This window comes from Schistocerca americana, chromosome 1, assembly GCF_021461395.2.
Source record: "Schistocerca americana isolate TAMUIC-IGC-003095 chromosome 1, iqSchAmer2.1, whole genome shotgun sequence".
Classification (NCBI taxonomy): domain Eukaryota; kingdom Metazoa; phylum Arthropoda; class Insecta; order Orthoptera; family Acrididae; genus Schistocerca; species Schistocerca americana.
The window spans coordinates 544,287,247-544,310,536 of record NC_060119.1 but is presented as its reverse complement, the minus strand read 5'-3'; the positions used below and the strand labels follow the sequence as shown (position 1 = coordinate 544,310,536).

The 23,290-nt window shown below is 40.6% G+C and overlaps 1 protein-coding gene across 1 annotated transcript in view; it reads right to left on the bottom strand.

The window, feature by feature from the left end:
• Positions 1 to 947: 947 nt before the first annotated feature.
• Positions 948 to 23,290, bottom strand: part of LOC124574330 (odorant receptor Or2-like) — a 131,203-nt gene continuing 108,860 nt past the window's right edge. The window contains exon 7 of the mRNA XM_047131148.1: positions 948 to 1,157. Within this exon, the coding sequence (XP_046987104.1) occupies positions 1,095 to 1,157 (63 nt within the window). The 3' untranslated portion in view covers positions 948 to 1,094. The remainder of the gene's footprint in view (positions 1,158 to 23,290) is intronic.

Genomic DNA, 23,290 nt, shown 5'->3' with positions numbered 1-23,290 from the left:
GATTTACACTACTCTCTATGTGTTCTTTTGTCTCCCTCTTTTTGAAGATGAGGATACCGTAGAGTTTTAGTTGTAGTTCATAATTGAGAACAAGAAGACTCTTTTTGTAATCAGCATTGTCATTATCTGATATCTGCCATTACATACATACAGCCATACAACATAATTAATTTGAAAGTAGTTCAGCACACATATCGATAATATATCTAAAGAAATATTAAGAATATTAGCATAAGGCTCAATGAATAATTAATTACTGAAATGTCTAAAGAAATGTAAAGAAGATTATTAGATGATCAGTGAATAATAAACGAGAAAAAAGGTAATTTAAGGATAACTTCTGTGTCTTCTGTTGCTTATTAATCAAGAATGTTCTGTTATGTTCCCAGAACGCAAGCCATAGAGGAATGAAGCATTAGTACTATGTTTATAACATTCTTCTCCCATATGGAACGTTGTATGGTACATAATTACATAATTTTATATGGAATTGAAGTAAAAGACAAAGAATAGCTAATTTCAGTCCATCAACCATATAAGAATAAATAACAAATTATTTGATGAAAGACTATAAGAGCCTCTTAGACACATATGTAAATCAGAGCCATAAACTATTATTTTATGAAGTCCCAAGAGATGGACTGTTTTGCAATGAAGTAGTCATAAAGAAAAAGTAGCACATTGTTCTGCTGAAAATATGTATTTAGAGCTGAGTTGCTGTATACATATTGAGATTGTAGCATTTGTTAGTTATGAAGCTATTTAACTGCAACAAGCTGAGTTGCTATATACATATTGAGATTGTAGCAGTTTGTTAGTTATGAAGGCATTTAATTGCAAAGAGATACTTAGACAACTAGTAAACAGCACAAACAAATTAATTATAAATGTGAGAGAAACTTCGATAAAAATTCAGAATATAAACTCTGTGTAAATGATGTCTTCAACACAATGAGTCATGTGTCTGAAATAATCAGTTACTAATGATGTGCTCTGTTTGCAATGTGATGAAAAGTTATTTGTAAATTTTCGCAGTACTTGAAGCATTCCTTGCATACTTCTTTTTGCTGTGTCATAGGTTCTTCTCTGCTGTTTCAATCTTTTGGTACTTGGAACTGATACAGGAGACTGATGAGGGTGTACGAACTATTCAGAATCTGCAAAAAAAAAAAAAATCATACATTCGTGTACAATTATATCTTAGTCTCACATAAATAGATGACAACGAAATGACAATAATACTCTTAATACAACTACACTATTAGTACAATAAAAAAAACATCAAAGCTGGAAATTTCAGTTTTATTTACCTAATGAATAGTTTTGGGTCAGGACCCATTTTCAAATCATCTAGCTAGTCAAATTCGTATTCCTCAAAATATAAGAACCAAAACAAGATAACAAAGACCTACATATAACAAAGTGCAAATAAACAGTTAGAGAGCATACATATAACTAACTATGCCCTGTAACTACTCACGTACACTTTGTTATATATATACACTCCTGGAAATGGAAAAAAGAACACATTGACACCGGTGTGTCAGACCCACCATACTTGCTCCGGACACTGCGAGAGGGCTGTACAAGCAATGATCACACGCACAGCACAGCGGACACACCAGGAACCGCGGTGTTGGCCGTCGAATGGCGCTAGCTGCGCAGCATTTGTGCACCACCGCCGTCAGTGTCAGCCAGTTTGCCGTGGCATACGGAGCTCCATCGCAGTCTTTAACACTGGTAGCATGCCGCGACAGCGTGGACGTGAACCGTATGTGCAGTTGACGGACTTTGAGCGAGGGCGTATAGTGGGCATGCGGGAGGCCGGGTGGACGTACCGCCGAATTGCTCAACACGTGGGGCGTGAGGTCTCCACAGTACATCGATGTTGTCGCCAGTGGTCGGCGGAAGGTGCACGTGCCCGTCGACCTGGGACCGGACCGCAGCGACGCACGGATGCACGCCAAGACCGTAGGATCCTACGCAGTGCCGTAGGGGACCGCACCGCCACTTCCCAGCAAATTAGGGACACTGTTGCTCCTGGGGTATCGGCGAGGACCATTCGCAACCGTCTCCATGAAGCTGGGCTACAGTCCCGCACACCGTTAGGCCGTCTTTCGCTCACGCCCCAACATCGTGCAGCCCGCCTCCAGTGGTGTCGCGACAGGCGTGAATGGAGGGACGAATGGAGACGTGTCGTCTTCAGCGATGAGAGTCGCTTCTGCCTTGGTGCCAATGGTGGTCGTATGCGTGTTTGGCACCGTGCAGGTGAGCGCCACAATCAGGACTGCATACGACCGAGGCACACAGGGCCAACACCCGGCATCATGGTGTGGGGAGCGATCTCCTACACTGGCCGTACACCACTGGTGATCGTCGAGGGGACACTGAATAGTGCACGGTACATCCAAACCGTCATCGAACCCATCGTTCTACCATTCCTAGACCGGCAAGGGAACTTGCTGTTCCAACAGGACAATGCACGTCCGCATGTATCCCGTGCCACCCAACGTGCTCTAGAAGGTGTAAGTCAACTACCCTGGCCAGCAAGATCTCCGGATCTGTCCCCCATTGAGCATGTTTGGGACTGGATGAAGCGTCGTCTCACGCGGTCTGCACGTCCAGCACGAACGCTGGTCCAACTGAGGCGCCAGGTGGAAATGGCATGGCAAGCCGTTCCACAGGACTACATCCAGCATCTGTACGATCGTCTCCATGGGAGAATAGCAGCCTGCATTGCTGCGAAAGGTGGATATACACTGTACTAGTGCCGACATTGTGCATGCTCTGTTGCCTGTGTCTATGTGCCTGTGGTTCTGTCAGTGTGATCATGTGATGTATCTGACCCCAGGAATGTGTCAATAAAGTTTCCCCTTCCTGGGACAATGAGTTCACGGTGTTCTTATTTCAATTTCCAGGAGTATATATATATATATATATATATATATATATATATATATATATATATATATATATATATATATATATATGTGTGTGTGTTTGTTATCTTGACATAGTTCTTGTATTTTGTGAAAACCATTTTGACTATCTGGATGATGTGAAAATGGATCCCAGCCTGAAACTAGTCAAGTAAACATAAATGAAATCTGTACGTTTTTCCATTGTACTGTTTAACACAACTTGCTGCCCTGCAATTACCCCTCCATGCTGGAAGTTTATAACAATAATATTGTTTATATTTGCAAGTACTGGTACATTCAGATATGTAGGTATTACATTCAAATTCTCCATCCTCCTTACGTGTCTCACCAGCAATAAATGTCCAATACAGACGTCCTGTTTCGCAATAGGCATATTATAAGAAAGGTACGTGCAAGAGTGTATCTGAATTTAGTAACAACTATAGGAAGCCACTATCTATGTATGCATATCCAAAAAACATATTGCTACCTCTATATTCTGCAAACCACTGTAAAGTACATGGCAAAGAATAAGTCCCACATTATTAGGAAATTATTTACTAGTTCCTTTCACATATAGAAAGTGGGAAAAACGACTGTTTAAATGCCTCTGTGAATGCTGCAATTAATCCAGTCTTATCCTCGCAATCCCTAAGTGAGTGATGCGTAGGGGGTTGTAGAACATTCCTAGAGTCATCGTATAAGTCCAGTTCTTGAAACTTTACCAGTAGACTTTCTCAGGATAGTTTCTGTCTGGCTTTCAACATCTCACTTTCCTATGGGTAAAAAAAAACCTGTGACGATTCATGCCATCCTTCTCTGTATATAGTCAATACCCCATGCTAGTCCTATTTGGTATGGATCAGACACAGTTGAGCAATATTCCAGGACATGTCACAAGAGTGGTTTGCAAACAATCTCCTTTGTACATTGATTGCATTTCCCTAGTAGACTACCAATGAACCAAAGTCTGCTACTTTCTTTACCCACGACTGATGCCTATGTGATCATCCCACTTTATGTCCCTACTAACAAGCTGAGGCCACGGCGTTCGTATCACGGATTTACTTCAAATTTTGTACACTTTTAATACTCCATTGAGACAACATAATGTGCAAATAGTAAGGTGAACAATGAAACTTTACGCGTCAATAATGTACCGTTGCATTGCGACCCTGACCACGAACGTAACATTTCAGGACTATAGACGGAAGTAAATGCCCTATCACAGGGTTGCCAAATGTTTGCAATGATGTTGCCAGTTATTAGCTGTGCTAGGGCCAGCTATGTAACGAAATGGTTGTCGTGCTCGTCTTATGCGAGCTCTCAGACGGAAGGCGCCAGAGTGTTTAGTTTTCACGCAGCTTTATGTCTTGATACTTTCTGGCGTCGACTATTTAAGCTATTCAGTTAGATTCAGTATAGAATTCCCCATTTTTGAAGCTTTTCAGCGTGGAAGCGGGCTGTTAACGTCCATGTTATCTCTGTGCAGAGATAGCAAATCTAGTGATAGTTTCAGCTCATACAGCATACGACATGTGAAATACTGAGGAACATAATATTCCATCACGATTACAGTTTCTCCAAAATATGAAAAGAATAAAACACATACTGACAGTTTGCAAAGAAAGCTTATTTCAGTGGAATAAAAACTAATTGGAAATCAAACTTGCCCCATGTGCCACGAAACAGTAAGATATCAAACCTTGCAACTCGAAATCGACAACGTTTACGACCAGTCTTGTGCTGCATAAAAATAAAATTTCATGGCTACCGGGAGAACGCAGAAGTGTTAAGTCCCATAAGATTTCACACACATATGAACAATGCAGAAGTATGTTGGTGGGGATGGAAGGAAGAAAAAACGTAGTTAACTAATTATTCGAAGCCACGATGTAATCATTTCATTTGACCATTCAGAGGAGAAGAACCTGTAAATTATTTTCATTAACACAGAAACTAGATGTGTAAAATGTGCAGTTCTACACTTTCACACATTTTTCACCTTGAGACCCAGAAGTATAATGCATAGTTACTAGCAAGCTCGCTACTTTGGTAATGTTTCTGTCTTGCTTCGTCCCTCAATGATGAAAAGAATCCAAATCCATATCGCTTATTGTTCCTTCGAATCTTTCCATAGACTTTTCTGTGTGTTGTTGTTTGGTGTTCGTAAAGCAGATCACTATTTCTGCCCCCACAAGCTACTGGAGCTTTCCATTTACAATTGTAACACTATAACCAGCAGCTGAACCAATTGTAAACCATGATCGTGGTCACAAACTCATGGCTATCTCTAGCTGTAGCAGAGTCCATACTACATTTTCTATCGTTGAATAATATATTGCGACGCCAATACATCTGTCGTCAGGGTGATAACCCTTCACTGCCATGCTTTGCAGATGTGTAAAGCAAAGTTTCAACTCTCTTTTCGCCGTTGTTCTTAAAGCTTTACGAATGAAACTGCTTTGCTGATGTGCTATGTCGTATTATGACGGTAACTGATAGGAATCTGCCACTAGAATGCGCTACTGAGTGTATGACGCGACAATGTGTGTTGCTGTGAGTACCATTGTAAGTCAGGCTGACATTGCTCTCTTTCGGCGGTGATTGTTAATAGTTGAATGGAAGAACACGTGAATGCAAAAAATTTGTAGAGCTTCTACAACCTTTGGAGAGTATTCTGCTACGTTCATCTTGTATTTCTGCTAATAAATATGTGAGTAGTATACAAATCAATTTCGTTTGCATATGTGCAGTAGTGCGTAATAATACTTCTATCCACAATCGAACGATGAGAAAGTAGTGGTTCCTTCTTTCTGCTTTTTTCTAGTTTATCGTGATAGTTCGAGTGCTGTAATGGATTCATTCTCGTATTTCGACAATGGACGACGTAAAGTGATGATGTATGAAGAATTCATGGCCCTAGAATGCCCTTCTGGCAGTGAAGATGAGTTAGATTTTGACGATTCAGATGAAGACCCGACAATAAACGTATATGATCTGGAATCTGCAGATAGTGATAGCGAGCCTGAGGCTACTGTACTTAATACACATAATTCAAATAATTATTGTTTGAAGGATGATGAGAATGAAACTGCTGCTGATGCACAGGTACCACAAGCTTCTGAAAAACACCAAAAGGTTCAGAAAAATCGAATCATCTGGAAAAAACAAAGTGATTCATTTGGAAATGATAAATTTATATTAAAAGGAAAGTCTTCACTGCCACAGTCAGTGCTAGGGCTGTCCACGCCATATCAGTTTTTTAAATATTTTTTAATGATGAATTAATGACAAAAATTGTTGACGAAACTAATCTTCACAGCACACAAAAAATCCAAGCAAACCATTTAATTGCAATGTTCATGACATTCATAAACTTATAGGCATATGTATTATTAGTTCTTTGGATCCACCTACTGCTGTTCGTGATCTCTGGAATGATGTTATTGGTGTTGAGGTAGTAAAACAGACAATGTCTCAGAGGTACTTCGAGAGTCTGATGGCCACTTTGCATTTCAATGACAATACAAAGCGGCCAGACCCTGAGAGTCAAGATCCTGACAAACTATACAAAATCAGACCTATAATTGATCATATGAATAAAAAATGTCTTTTGACTCCAATGTGTGAGGGATCATCATTACCTCCAAAGGAAGTGAGGTTAGATCCTTATGATAACTGGCAAGTGTGGAACAAGAAGAGAACAACATGCAAACGCCCTAACTGCAAAGGCTATATACCTTTATCATGTGTGAAAAGTGCAAAATGAATTTATATTTAAATAAAGACAAAAACTGCTTTCTTGCATTCCATAGTGTTTAAGACATGTGTCTTTCATTAATTTTCGAATATTTCATTAATTATTTCATATCTGTTGTTAATTTGACGTGAAAAAAATATTTTTTACAGTTAATAACATTTTTGTGTGAAAAACTTCCAGAGTTTTGCATATGTGCAAAGTGTCACTTATGAGTGTATATGGTAAGTTTCCCACAGTTTTGCATAAATGCAAATTGAATAAAAATAATTTTTTTTCTGACTTAAAAACATCTTATTTTTTTCAAACATTTTTCCTGACATCCTTGAACAATTTGAAACACATAAAAATATTTTTACTTCTAAAAAAAAGTGTGTAATGAAGGGTTAAATGAACAGGCGTGTCTCTCACAAGCATCCCGTTATCGTCTTTTGTTACTGGGGATTTTCTGTTGCCCTGTGAACGAGACGCTGAGGTAAATGTGCGTATCCTGCGTGGCAAAACATCCAACAATCCATTCTTCCAGATGCACAGCTCATGTGAATCGGTACCATACAGTGATTGTAAAGATCTTGTGATTGTATGAATAACAATAACAAACTAATAGTGAATGAAGTTTACTGCATCACAGAAAAAGGTTTACGATTAACAACAAAAACAGGCTGATGCCAGTTGGTGCAATGCACTTAAAATTGCGTTCTGGCTATTTGCAGAGAAAAAAACTGATGCGATACAAATCGGTAGCCCAGCTAGATCTGAACCAGCAACATCCTTGTCATGGATCACGAGACGAGCATGATGCAACGAACAAACATGACACTGCTTCGGTTAGCACTCTGCCATTGCTTTGTGGTAGTTAATGCAGATCGTTCACAACATTAGATACAAAAGCAGTTGAAGTTTGAGCGTAAAATCCTAGGGTCGAAAAATTAAATTTATGAGCCTGATCTCATAGAAACGTGATGGCTATTCAGATTACGTCATCAGTATGAAAAGAGAATTTAGCAGGATCACTCAGCACCAAAGTCTAAAGTGAGTGAATGATCACGAGGTGCCAAACATTGTCACCAATTTGTCAAGTCTTATCTGCACTAGTAATACGAAGAAATTCATGGACAGTTCACCATGTTCTCACTGTTATCAATAGTCCGCTCACTCCAGCCCTCAGTGAGGCTGCGCTACCAGACACCGATCAAAGGGACAGCTTCAAACAGGAAATTACACCATTGAAAATTAAAAGTGAGGTGCACACTTATCCTTTTCAGCTTGCGGCTTTCAAAAAATTAAAATTATATACAAAACGACCTAGTCCAAAATGTCTTACTACGTATTGCAGACCTCAAACAGACTATCTACGTCTGGTCATGAGTCATACTCAAATAGGCTATCAGGAATACCTACAATATTGTGGATAATAGACTCATGCATCAATGCCACAGGATGATAAATAAAATCACGGATTCACAGAAAAAACGGAGTACGTGACTACTAAAGCAGAAAGAAAACAGAAGAAATTGGCAGATATGTAGTTGTGCACTTTCAAACTCTCCAAATCTGCCGTAGATAATGCAAACTGACAAGCTTGTTCATTGTTTCCGTAATTTTTGACCCATCTTGTTCGTTACTGAGAAATGAATACAATTCAGATTCATGTCACTGACAGTTGCTTCTAATCAGTTCAGAGACTTTCTCTTGTTTGTGATGTAACTATACTTTCTCAAAGTAGCCGACTATGATTACTCCGGAGGTTGCTAGGAGACATACGACACGGAGGCTTAAGATTTGTCACTTACTTGTGATAATTAGCAGCTCAATTAAAGTAGCAGGAAGTGACAAGATACAGCTTTTACAGCAAAACTGGAAAGGATTTCGAAAAGAGCTTCTGTTTTCAAATGCTAGCACTTTAAGACTATGCGGACAAGGCACTGTTGCAGTAAACACTCACTCATTGCCATAACTGTATCTGAGGTAGGTAGCTTGCAGTGTGAAGATGAAAGTAGGGGTAGCTTATGCATCAAAAAGTGCAAATCACTGTTACAACAGAGTTACCAAACAATGCCTACGACGTTGCATAGTCTTGAGTATGCTAATAGCAAGAAAAATGCGTTTTAGTAGCTGGAATGATCGGATCCAGCCATCCAGTGAGACAGTGTCCTCTCAAAGGTTCAGATAACCTTTATTTTCAAATCGCTGTACGGAGAAACTTGCAGCTACAGCGATTTGATGCCATACAACAATACAGAGCTTCCTTCATGTCTGCATTACGTTCTGTTTGCTAGACGACGTAACGATTTGCAAAATCAACGAGGCAGACAACAGTGAGTGGAGTGACCGTATTAAATTCTCGTGAAGAGGGGCAGCAGCCTTTTCAGTAGTTGCAGGGGCAACAGTTTGGATGATTGACTGATCTGGCCTTGTAACATTAACCAAAACGGCTTTGCTGTGCTGGTACTGCGAACGGCTGAAAGCAAGGGGAAACTACAGCCGTAATTTTTCCCGAGGACATGCAGCTTTACTGTATGATTAAATGATGATGGCGTCCTCTTGGGTAAAATATTCCGGAGGTAAAATAGTCCCCCATTCGGATCTCCGGGCGGGGACTACTCAAGAGGGCGTCGTTATCAGGAGAAAGAAAACGGGCGTTCTACGCATCGGAGCGTGGAATGTCAGATCCCTTAATCGGGCAGGTAGGTTAGAAAATTTAAAAAGGAAAGTGGATAGGTTAAAGTTAGATATAGTGTGAATTAGTGAAGTTCGGTGGCAGGAGGAACAAGTCTTTTGGTCAGGTGATTACATGGTTATAAATACAAAATCAAATAGGGGTAACGCAGGAGTAGGTTTAATAATGAATAAAAAAATAGGAGTGCGGGTAAGCTACTACAAACAGCATAGTGAACGCATTATTGTGGCCAAGATAGACACAAAGCCAATGCCTACTACAGTAGTACAAGTTTATATGCCAACTAGCTCTGCAGATGATGAAGAAATAGATGAAATGTATGACGAGATAAAAGAAATTATTCAGGTAGTGAAGGGAGACGAAAATTTAATAGTCATGGGTGACTGGAATTCGTCAGTACGAAAAGGGAGAGAAGGAAACATAGTAGGTGAATATGGATTGGGGGGAAGAAATGAAAGAGGAAGCCGCCTTGTACAATTTTGCACAGAGCATAACTTAATCATAACTAACACTTGGTTCAAGAATCATAATAGAGGGTTGTATACCTGGAAGAATCCTGGAGATACTAAAAGGTATCAGATAGATTATATAGTGGTAAGATAGAGATTTAGGAACCAGGTTTTAAATTGTAAGACATTTCCAGGGGCAGATGTGGATTCTGACCACAATCTGTTGGTTATGAACTGCAGATTGAAACTGAAGAAACTGCAAAAAGTTGGGAATTTAAGGAGATGGGACCTGGATAAACTGAAAGAAACAGAGGTTGTAGAGAGTTTGAGGGAGAGCATGAGGGAACAATTGACAGGAATGGGGGAAAGAAATACAGTAGAAGAAGAATGGGTAGCTCTGAGGGATGAAGTAGTGAAGGCAGCAGACGATCAAGTAGGTAAAAAGACGTGGGCTAATAGAAATCCTTGGGTAACAGAAGAAATATTGAATTTAATTGATGAAAGGAGAAAATATAAAAATGCAGTAAATGAAGCAGGCAAAAATGAATACAAACGTCTCAAAAATGAGATCGACAGGAAGTGCGAAATGGCTAAGCAGGGATGGCTAGAGGACAAATGTAAGGATGTAGAGGCTTGTCTCACTAGGGGTAAGATAGATACTGCCTACAGGAAAATTAAAGAGACCTTTGGAGAGAAGAGAACCACTTGTATGAATATCAAGAGCTCAGATGGCAACCCAGTCCCAAGCAAAGAAGGGAAGGCAGAAAGGTGGAAGGAGTATATAGAGGGTTTATACAAGGGCGATGTACTTGAGGACAATATTATGGAAGTGGAAGAGGATGTAGATGAAGACGAAGTGGGAGATAAGATACTGCGTGAAGAGTTTGTTTGACAGAGCACTGAAAGACCTGAGTCGAAACAAGGCCCCGGGAATAGACAACATTCCATTAGAACTACTGATGGCCTTGGGAGAGCCAATCATGACAAAACTCTACCATCTGGTGAGCAAGATGTATGAGACAGGCGAAATACCCTCAGACTTCAAGAAGAATATAATAATTCCAATCCCAAAGAAAGCAGGTGTTGACAGATGTGAAAATTACCGAACTATCAGTTTAATAAGTCACAGCTGCAAAATACCAACGCGAATTCTTTACAGACGAATGGAAAAAGTGGTAGAAGCGGACCTCGGGGAAGATCAGTTTGGATTCCGTAGAAATGTTGGAACACGTGAGGCAATACTAACCTTACGACTTATCTTAGAAGAAAGATTAAGAAAAGGCAAACCTACGTTTCTAGCATTTGTATACTTAGAGAAAGCTTTTGACAATGTAACTGGAATACTCTCTTTCAAATTCTGAAGGTGGCAGGGGTAAAATACAGGGAGCGAAAGGCTATTTACAATTTTTACAGAAACCAGATGGCAGTTATAAGAGTCGAGGGGCATGAAAGGGAAGCAGTGGTTGGGAAAGAAGTGAGACAGGGTTGTAGCCTCTCCCCGATGTTATTCAATCTGTATATTGAGCAAGCAGTAAAGGAAACAAAAGAAAAATTCGGAGTAGGCATTAAAATTCATGGAGAAGAAGTAAAAACTTTGAGGTTCGCCGATGACATTGTAATTCTGTCAGAGACAGCAAAGGACTTGGAAGAGCAGTTGAACGGAATGGACAGTGTCTTGAAAGGAGGATATAAGATGAACATCAACAAAAGCAAAACAAGGATAATGGAATGTAGTCAAATTAAATCGGCTGATGCTGAGGGAATTAGGTTAGGAAATGAGACACTTAAAGTAGTAAAGGAATTTTGCTACTTAGGGAGTAAAATAACTGATGATGGTCGAAGTAGAGAGGATATAAAATGTAGACTGGCAATGGCAAGGAAAGCATTTCTGAAGAAGAGAAATTTGTTAACATCTAGCATAGATTTAAGTGTCAGGAATTCGTTTTTGAAAGTATTTGTATGGAGTGTAGCCATGTATGGAAGTGAAACATGGACGATAACTAGTTTGGACAAGAAGAGAATAGAAGCTTTCGAAATGTGGTGCTACAGGAGAATGCTGAAGATAAGGTGGGTAGATCACATAACTAATGAGGAGGTATTGAATAGGATTGGGGAGAAGAGAAGTTTGTGGCACTACGTGACTAGAAGAAGGGATCGGTTGGTAGGACATGTTTTGAGGCATCAAGGGATCACAAATTTAGCATTGGAGGGCAGCGTGGAGGGTAAAAATCGTAGAGGGGGACCAAGAGATGAATACACTAAGCAGATTCAGAAGGATGTAGGTTGCAGTAGGTACTGGGAGATGAAGAAGCTTGCACAGGATAGAGTAGCATGGAGAGGTGCATCAAACCAGTCTCAGGACTGAAGACCACAACAACATCCTTTTTTCATATTGATGAAGTAATCTGAATAGTAATCATGTTTATATGAGATAGAGTTCGTAAATTTAATGTTTCGACCCTACGACGGTCATTCCACACTTAAATTTCGGTTGGTTTTGTATTTCATGTTGTGAAATGTCTGTATTAATCACAACCAGAGCAATGGCAGACAGATAAACGGATCAGTATCATGTTTGGTCTACGGCGCCATACTCGTCTCTTGATTCAGATTTGTTGGACTACTGATGTCTATTGCTTCAGTTTTTTTTATTTTTACCTTACTAATAGCCAGGACAGAATTCAGTGACAAAATGCTAAGAACATGTTTGCGCTGCGCTAACTGAAAAACAGGAAAACCCCAATAAGGAAAGAGGAGGCTAGTGACAGAGGCAGAACTCTGCAACAATATCTGTTGATTTAACACTGACGACTAGGAAATCTGGTATATCGATATTTAAGAAATACCGTTACCGGCTTTCGAAATATCGAAAAATTATCTATATATCGGCAGTAAAATGATATCATGTAACCGGCCTATAAAAATATCGTCTGCACATCGTGAATGTATTGCCGGTTTTAGAGGACTATATTTGAGTATTGATTTATTGTTAGATACTCTGTAAATTAATGAGGTAGCAGCCTGCCTATCCTCCGAGCAAGAATTGATAGGAAAACGATGATTTTCACATCTGGCGACAACCAATTTTCTAACAATTGAAACTTCATTTAAGAGACACAATAAAAGGTATCCGAAGGGCCTGTCGTTCGGTTCCGTCATATATGGGATTTGTCCAGAACGTTTCATGTCGACTTCCCTGTTTTTTTTTCATTTCTGCCGGTGCCAGCGACCTAGCAGTTGTAGGTCAAAACTGCATGGTAAAGTTAAACGTTGCAGTTTCTGTTAGTAGAGCTGATTACGTCCGCATTTCTCCTCACACGTCTCCGTCGACCCCAAACACCCATAATTTCCAGCAACTATTGTTGTAGAATGCCAATGTGCAGAAATAGCTCACGCGTTGCGTAAAAAATTGTTTTTTAACGTAACTGGTGCGCTTTTCGTCACGTCGGAAATCTTGTTATTCCATTCACACCGCCACGCCAAAGTGCAATCGGACTTCTTCTTTGTGCCACCTGTAATTGATTCCCAAAGTCAAAGAAAAGACTTGAAGTGATGAAAGCTCAAAAAATAGACTCCTTCACACAGTGAAAGTAAAATTATATTCTAGTACAATGTCAAAAAAACAATTTCAAATATTTACCGAAAATTGTGAAAAAAATATAATATAAAATAAAAATATCTCCACTCGATAATACAATTGCTATATCGAAATACTGCTAGTAAAACATACCGATATATATATATATATATATATATATATATATATATATATATATATATATGCTTGAAAGGCATATACGTATCAATATTTTACCAACAGCCCTAGTGACAACAGATAAATTGCATATTACACAACAATCGAACTTGTGGTATGGACTCTGCACAGCTTCAGATAGCCACCACGTGACCACGATCATGGTTTACAATTGGATCAGCTGCTGGTTATAATGTTACAACTGTAAATGAAATTTGATAATTTTGTTCTGCTCCTGTTCGAATGCATTACGCCAATGGACAACCTACGTAAACTAACTTATGATTTCCATTTCGAATACAGTTCGTAATCCTTCTAGCAGCCTCAGTCCAATACCTTGTGGGAGCAAGAATAGTGGTCTGCTTTAAGAATACCGAGTAACAACATAGAAAAAAGTCGCTGAATGATTCGAAGGAACAATCAGCTATATAGCTTTGTATTGGTTTCATCATCTAGGAACCAAACAAGAGGAGAACAATGAGAGAGCAATGAACATGCTAGTTAGTATACATTATACACTAAAGAGCCAAAGAAACTGGTACACCTGCCTAACATCGCGTAGAGCCCCCGCGAACAAGCAGAAATGCTGCAACACGTCGTGGCATGGACTCGACTAACGTCTGAAGTAGTGCTGAAGGGAATCGACACCATGAATCCTGCAGGGCTGTCCATAAATTCATAAGAATACGAGTGGGTGGAGTTCTCTTCTGAACAGCACGTTCCAAGGCATCCCAAATATGCTCAATAATGGGGGAGTTTGATGGCCAGAGGAAGTGTTTAAACACAGAAGAGTGCTCCTGCAGTCACCCTTAGCAATTCATGATGTATGGGGTGTCGCATTGTCCTGCTGGAATTGCCCAAGTCCGTCGGAGTACACATGAATGGATGCAGGTGATCAGACAGGGTGGTTATGTACGTGTCAGCTGTCAGAGTCGTATCTAAACGTGTCAGGGGTCCCATATCATTCCAGCTGCTCATGCCCCACACCATTACAGAGCGTCCATCAGCTTGAACAGTCCCCTGCTGATATGACGGATTCCGAATTCATGAGGTTGTCTCCATACCCGGACATGTCCATCCCCTTGATACAATTTGAAGCGAGACTCGTCCGACCAGGCAACAGGTTTCCAGTCATCAACAGTAAAATGTCGGTGTCGACGGGCCCAGGCGAGGCGTAAAGGATTGTGTCGTGCAGTCATAAAGGGTACACGAGTGGGCCTCCGGCTCCTAATGCCCATATCGATGATGTTTCGTTGAAAGGTTCGTACGCTGACACTGTTTGATGGCCCAGCATTGAAACCTGCAGCAATTTGCGGAAGGGTTGCACTTCTGTCACGTTGAACGATTCTCTTCAGTCGTTGTTGGGCCCTTTCTTGCAGGATCTTTTTCCCATCCGCAGCGATGTCGGAGATTTGATGTTTTACCGAATTCCTGATATTCACGGTACACTCGTGAAATGGTCATACGGGAAAATCCCCATTTCACCGGCCGCAGTGGCCATGCGGTTCTAGGCGCTTCAGTCTGGAACAGTGCGGCCGCTACGATCGCAGGTTCGAATCCTGCCTCGGGCATGGATGTGTGTGATGTCCTTAGGTTAGTTGGGTTTAATTAGTTCTAAGTTCTAGGGGCCTGATGACCACAGATGTTAAGTCCCATAGTGCTCAGAGCCATTTGAACCCCATTTCACCGTTTCCTAGGAGACAATGTGTCCCATCGCTCGCGAGCCGACTGTAACAACACGTACTAACTGACTTAAATCGTGATAACCTGCCATTGTAGCAGCAGTAAGCGATCTAACAACTGCGCCAGACACATCTTACATTGGCGTTGTCGACCGAAGTGCCGTATTCTGCCTGAATTTGAATACGCATGCCTATACCAGTTTTCTTGGCGCTTTAGTGTATGTACTGATCTACAGTTTAGTCTCTGTGTTAATGAACATACGTTGACAGAAAAAAATCTCAACGGCAAGAAGAAACTGTACGACGCAAACGAAAGTTGGTAGGCGTGTTTCTACATCTGAAAGATGATGAAATGAAATGTCGTGTGGCTAGGGCCTCCCGTCGGATAGACCGGTCGCCTGGTGCAAGGCTTTCGAGTTCACTCCACTTCGGCGACTTGCGCGTCGATGGGGATGAGATGAGGATGATAAAGACAACACATCACCCGGTCCCGTCTATTCAAATTCCGCGCGGTCGCATAAGACGGACTAGCAGCGCCAGTACGAGGATGGAAATCAGGTATTCTTTAAATACACGCTGTAACGGCCGTGAGCGTTCGTTAACTTTGAGACTGGACATGGTTAGTTGATATTATCCAAGAATGTGTTGGTTAGGAGGCGGCCAGCTGAGGGCCTGCAACCAACCTGTCTGTATGCTAGACACACTGAACCTTCACCCAGAGTTGTGGTCTGGGGTGTGAAATCGTATGACAGCAGGAGCACTCGCGGCTATCCCATGCACTCTGACCGGAAATTTGTACATCAGTCTGTTGTGCTGCCACCCATGAATAGCATTTCGGGGGGAGGGGGTGTTTCCAACAGGATAATGTTCACCCACATACTGTTGCTCTAATGCAATACGTTCTACAGAGTGTCTACTTGTTCTCCTGCTTCATCACCACATCTGCCTCCAACCGAGCATGTACAGGACGTCATGGGACGTCAACTCCAGCGCCATCCACAAACAGCTTTATCTGTCCCAATATTGGCCGACAAAGTGCAACAGGCATGGACCTCCATCCCAGTAACTGACATCCGGCACCTGTACAACACAACGTTTGCATTCAACATTCCGGCGGATACAGGTCCGGATCGGGGGAAGGGGGGGGGGGGGGGCAAACCAGTGTATCTGCCCCGGGGCGGCAATTTCAAAATGGTTCAAATGGCTCTAAGCATTGTGGGTCTTAACATCTGAGATCATCAGTCCCCTAGACGTAGAACTACTGAAACCTAACTAACCTATGGACATCACACACATCCATGTCTGAGGCAGGATTCGAATCTGCGATCGTAGCAGGAGTGCAGTTTCGGACTGAAGCGCCTAGAACCGCTCGGCCACAACGGCCGGCTGGCAGTTTCAGGGGGGCACCAAATTCATACTCTTTGAGGAAAAAGAGCGCACTTTGGCCTATCGATTATTCATATGTTTTGAAACGCATCCCTGTTGGTTTTCGAACATTTCTGAACACATTCTAAGCTGATTTCTGACCGAATAATAAGTTGATATTTGAATGCGCTTATGGTGTATGTGATGTCTCTGTCAGGGGAATCCGTGTCGCATCTAGAAATTAAAAAAAAAAAAAAAACTATAAAATCTGAGCTGACTACACCCGAACGGATGAATGCCAGTCGCTGTTTGTTTATGTGGTTGATTGGGTGTGCGAATGATCAGCGTTGTTATAATTGTTATCCAAATCCTTAGATACAGACTACTAGAGTGGAAATAAAAGACTGAAAGGTATGAGAAGTAAGAAGAATTATATATTAGTCTTCTCGGTGTATCCAAGAAAATGAATTCTTGACATATTTTAGCCATGTCGCTACACTACTAAGGGCCAGCTGTACAGTCCCCTGTTAGGAGCCGCTTAAGTTCTATTCTTGGAATAGGACGGAAAGCGCATTGTACGGGCGCATAATAACGCCTAACCGGGAAAATACGCAGGATAACTAAACGGGTGATTCTGGCAGTGTTAGTGAAGTTAATCAGAGAATAAGTTTTGACAATGGCACGAATAGTTTCAGAATTAGTAATGACAAGATTGTTTGTTAGAACGAGGAAAAAGAAGAAACGGGGACATCACACAAATTTAATGGAAGAATATGACGATTCCAAATTTATAGAAAAATTTTCGATTGGAGCGTATGAATGAAATGTGAAACTATTTTCTAATATAAAACTTTTTGCTTATAGTAGGACTAACAGGCATTTGATGTTGGTACTTCGTGAATTATATTCTGTCGTGTTATTTATGTAAATGAGGTAGACAAAAATGACTATTTGTGCTAAAACAGTCTCGCTTATCTGGCGTGTGTTACAGTTGCTGAAATATTAGAAAAGCCTATTTCGTTTTATCTAGCAAACGGTGACATAATAGACGCCATAAAATCGAGAAACCATACCAGTCTTGGGTACTATTCATGTTAAGAGCTTTTCCAGTATTAGACAAAGACGTTTTGATTTTGCATGTAGCGAAACGTCTGACGAACTTTGATGAGGTAATAGATTCTTTCACAGAAAGGAAAGCGCATCGTGTAAAGCTGTAGGAAGATTAGAGAGAGAAAAATGCTGGGCCCTAAGGACTGAAGAAATGTGCTCTTTCTTGCTTGTCTTTTGTCTTTACTGCTTTTACGTTTTCTATACTTAATTTTATATCACAAAAAGAAAAAGTTTTTAGCTAACAGGAAATAAAGAGTGCAAATTTTCTGAAAATTTCTTATCCTCCTGGTTATAAATAATCCCATCGAGTATTAACTGCGAGATTTTTTTTTTTTTTTAAAAAAAAAGGGTGGTATGATGTCAAACGCGCCGACTGGGAGCATGAGAGGAACCACAGGACATTTTAATTTTCACTTTCTTAAATGTAGCTTTAATGGCTTCCATTACAAAATGTACACGTTTTAATTCCACAGAGGGAAATACAGCGACGTCCGGTAGAAGAATGTTGTGTGAAGAAGCGTGGCACTGGACTTTGTCAGACTTAAGACCAAATAACATGTCTTACATTTCCTCGCACATATATGCTTATATATCAGACTCTTCAGAAAGATGTGCACTGCAAAATTAACATATTATTGAGTAATAAATTTTTAAAAAATTTTTTGACGTGCTATCTGAAACGATCGAAGGGGAGAGGGGGGCGCCACTATCAAGTTTTTTCCCTGGTTCGGAAATATCGTAGATCGGGGCTGGGCGGCTACACCGGTTATTAATGTACCAGCATTTCAAATTTTCATTGATTTATCTCGCGCTTACTTTAACTTGTGATCTTGCAATGTTTATCACTTATGTTACATACACAAATGTATCCTGAAATTCCGTTACTCTACGTTTATTATTTTTTGCTGTTATGATTTTTTTCCGTCAGTGTAATTTTCAGTTTCTTCTCTTCTGAATGCTCAAATCAAATAATTACATCGTGAATTCGAATAATTAGTTAATTACGTTTTTTCTTCCATCCATCCCTACCAAAATACAGCTGCATTCTCTTGATAATCATGAAATTCTATTTGCATGTAGCACACAAGTCTGCTCGTAGAGGCATTCGATTTGGAGGTGCAAAGTATTTGACATCTTAGTGTTTCGTGACACATGGGACAAGGCTGAGTTCCAATTACTTTTTATTCTACCGAAATAAGCTTCATTGTAAACTGTCATTGGAAGTGTTTTATTCGTTTGTATTCTGGAGAAACTGTAATAGCGATGGAAAATTATGTACCTCAATATTTCTCATGCCCTATGCTGCAAAAGTGGAAACAAATATCGCTAGGTACGAAACTGCATTGCCTGTGGCTGGCATGACCGAATGAACATTGCAACGTCCTTCGTAATAACACAGGCAAGGGGATATCTCGGCCAATAAATGCCGTACGATCATTTCATTTTCACTGCTATTTCGTACTTATCCGCCAATATCAGGCTCTGGACTCTCAATAAATATGTCTTTCCTAGACGGGAATATACGTAACGTACGAGTGTAGATTGTGATACAAGGACGATGGCATATGGAAGTTTGGGACTGGCTGTCATTCGTTCACCTACAGCCGAAGCGGTTAAGGTGACCGCTCGTGTAAAGCGGGAACTCCGGGTTCGAATTCCGGTCCGGTACAAATGTTCATCGCCGTGATTTCAGGATACAGCCGATGGTGGTTCATACTGTCAATTGTAAATACATTTCCTATATAATCCCTACCTTTGCTATCCCTGCACTGAAATTATGTAACACCGGTGTTGACAGCCCCTCCCACATTGTAAACATTGAAAAATGAGGAATTCTAGGTTAAATCTCATTGAATGTCTTAAATGTAGGTAATTTCAAAGACGACGTTAGAAGATAACGCTGCTTTGAAGCCAAACACACACACGCGCCTTCCCTCAGAGCCTACATAAGACGAGCACGACAAGCATTTCCCTACGTAGCTGCCCTAGCATAGCTAAGAATTGGCAATATCACTGCAAATATTTGGCAACCTTGTGATACAGAATTTACTTACCCGCGAGGTTCTGAGTTGTTCCGTAAATTCACTTGAAATTCCATTTCCATTTCGATAACTTATGCTACACAATTATCTTGTAAGATGAGATACAGAGACATAACAATTTATGAACTCCAGGAATGTGGTATTTCACGTAAGTAGCTACTGTTCTTACCTTTAACGTTGCGTTACGAGGGCCAGTGACCAATATCGCAGTGAGAAAAAGCTCCTGCCGGAGGGTCTCGTTAGCTTAGTGATTTTCCTGATCTTGTGAGGCAAGCGCGGTGTGTGTCAGCTCTAATCGCGATGCAGGCGAGTGCACTCTGATTGCTTTCGGTTTTATTTAATGGAACATCAAACTGCTAGAAGGAATTTTTAGTATAATCTGAAGAAAACTTTGTACAATAAGTCTTCTTATAACTTCATATTAGTAAGTTGTGTTAACGGTCATAGATGTCTGGTTTACGAACACCAAGCTGCATCACTATACAAACGTGTCTGAATAGCTGCGACGCGGCCATCAACGATACAAATTCGAATTTTGTTGGTCACGTAGGACCCATATGTGAGGAGAATACTTATGAATTGAACATACTCGGTAATATAGTTCCTTTGTGCTAAATCTTTGTAATAGTAATTAGGCATCCCTGTGGGCGTTTGCTGACACCAGCGTTAGCGACTTCCATCCACTCTGGATAACTTTAAAAATAGTCGATTTTATTGGTTTAAATCTGATTGAATCAATATCGATCAGCGTTAAGTTCTCGATGATTCCATACATAGACCTCAAAATATGCAATGTGTCTGCTTTGCTATACTGCATGCACTGTGAGGTATTCACACAATTTATCGCATACACTTACCGTAAGTAATTAAACAATGACAGTAAAACAGCCGCGCTGTGTAGCCGCGGGGTCTAGGGGGCCTTGCCACAGTTCGCGCAGCTCCCTGCGTCTGTGGTTCGAGTCCTCCCTCGGGCATGTATGTGTGTGTTGTCCTTAGCGTAAGTTAGTTTAGGTTATATTAAGTAGTGTGTAAGCCTAGGGACCGATGACTTCAGCAGTTTGATCCCATAGAAACTAACTACAAATTTCCAAAAACAGTAAAACTCATGACACCACAGCTACTCACTGTGGCTCGAAAACAATTCCACACGAAAAAATTTCATGGAGAATAGCTTTTAAAAGAAAAAAAACGAGATATAAAGCATTAATAACAACGTTAAACAATGTAATGAGGTTGTTGTTGTTGTTGTTGTCTTCAGTCCTGAGACTGGTTTGATGCAGCTCTCCATGCTACTCTATCCTGTGCAAGCTTTTTCATCTCCCAGTACCTACTGCAACCTACATCCTTCTGAATCTGCTTAGTGTATTCACCTCTTGGTCCCCCTCTACGATTTTTACCCTCCACGCTGCCCTCCAATACTAAATTTGTGATCCCTTGATGCCTCAGAACATGTCCTACCAACCGATCCCTTCTTCTGGTCAAGTTGTGCCACAAACTTCTCTTCTCCCCAATCCTATTCAATACTTCCTCATTAGTTATGTGATCTACCCATCTAATCTTCAGCATTCTTCTGTAGCACCACATTTCGAAAGCTTCTATTCTCTTCTTGTCCAAACTATTTATAGTCCATGTTTCACTTCCATACATGGCTCCACTCCATACGAATACTTTCAGAAATGACTTCCTGACACTTAAATCAATACTGGATGTTAACAAATTTCTCTTCTTCAGAAACGCTTTCCTTGCCATTGCCAGCCTACATTTTATATCCTCTCTACTTTGACCATCATCAGTTATTTTGCTCCCCAAATAGCAAAACTCCTTTACTACTTTAAGTGCCTCATTTCCTAATCTAATTCCCTCAGCATCACCCGACTTAATTAGACTACATTCCATTATCCTTGTTTTGCTTTTGTTGATGTTCATCTTATATCCTCCTTTCAAGACACTGTCCATTCCATTCAACTGCTCTTCCAAGTCCTTTGCTGTCTCTGACAGAATTACAATGTCATCGGCGAACCTCAAAGTTTTTATTTCTTCTCCATGAATTTTAATACCTACTCCGAATTTTTCTTTTGTTTCCTTTACTGCTTGCTCAATATACAGATTGAATAACATTGGGGAGAGGCTACAACCCTGTCTCACTCCCTTCCCAACCACTGCTTCCCTTTCATGCCCCTCGACTCTTATAACTGCCATCTGGTTTCTGTACAAATTGTAAATAGCCTTTCGCTCCCTGTATTTTACCCCTGCCACCTTTAGAATTTGGAAGAGAGTATTCCAGTCAACATTGTCAAAAGCTTTCTCTAAGTCTACAAATGCTAGAAACGTAGGTTTGCCTTTTCTTAATCTTTCTTCTAAGATAAGTCTTAAGGTTAGTATTGCCTCACGTGTTCAGATATTTCTACGGAATCCAAACTGATCTTCCCTGATGTCGGCTTCAACCAGTTTTTCCATTCGTCTGTAAAGAATTCGTGTTAGTATTTTGCAGCTGTGACTTATTAAACTGATAGTTCGGTAATTTTCACATCTGTCAACACCTGCTTTCTTTGGGATTGGAATTATTATATTCTTCTTGAAGTCTGAGGGTATTTCGCCTGTTTCATACATCTTGCTCACCAGATGGTAGAGTTTTGTCAGGACTGGCTCTCCCACGGCCGTCAGTAGTTCCAATGGAATATTGTCTACTCCGGGGGCCTTGTTTCGACTCAGGTCTTTCAGTGCTCTGTCAAACTCTTCACGCAGTATCATATCTCCCATTTCATCTTCATCTACGTCCTCTTCCATTTCCATAATATTGTCCTCAAGTACATCGCCCTTGTATAGACCCTCTATATACTCCTTCCACCTTTCTGCTTTCCCTTCTTTGCTTGGAACTGGGTTTCCATCTGAGCTCTTGATATTCATACAAGTCGTTCTCTTATCTCCAAAGGTCTCTTTAATTTTCCTGTAGGCGGTATCTATCTTACCCCTAGTCAGATAGGCCTCTACATCCTTACATTTGTCCTCTAGCCATCCCTGCTTAGCCATTTTGCACTTCCTGTCGATCTCATTTTTGAGACGTTTGTATTCCTTTTTGCCTGTTTCACTTACTGCATTTTTATATTTTCTCCTTTCATCATTTAAATTCAATATTTCTTCTGTTACCCAAGGATTTCTACTAGCCCTCGTCTTTTTACCTACTTGATCCTCTGCTGCCTTCACTACTTCATCCCTCAAAGCTACCCATTCTTCTTCTACTGTATTTATTTCCCCCATTCCTGTCAATTGCTCCCTTATGCCCTCCCTGAAACTCTGTACAACCTCTGGTTCTTTTAGTTTATCCAGGTCCCATCTCCTTAAATTCCCACCTTTTTGCAGTTTCTTCAGTTTTAATCTACAGGTCATAAACAATAGATTGTGGTCAGAGTCCACATCTGCCCCTGGAAATGTTTTACAATTTAAAACCTGGTTCCTAAATCTCTATCTTACCATTATATAATCTATCTGAAACCTTTTAATATCTCCAGGGTTCTTCCATGTATACA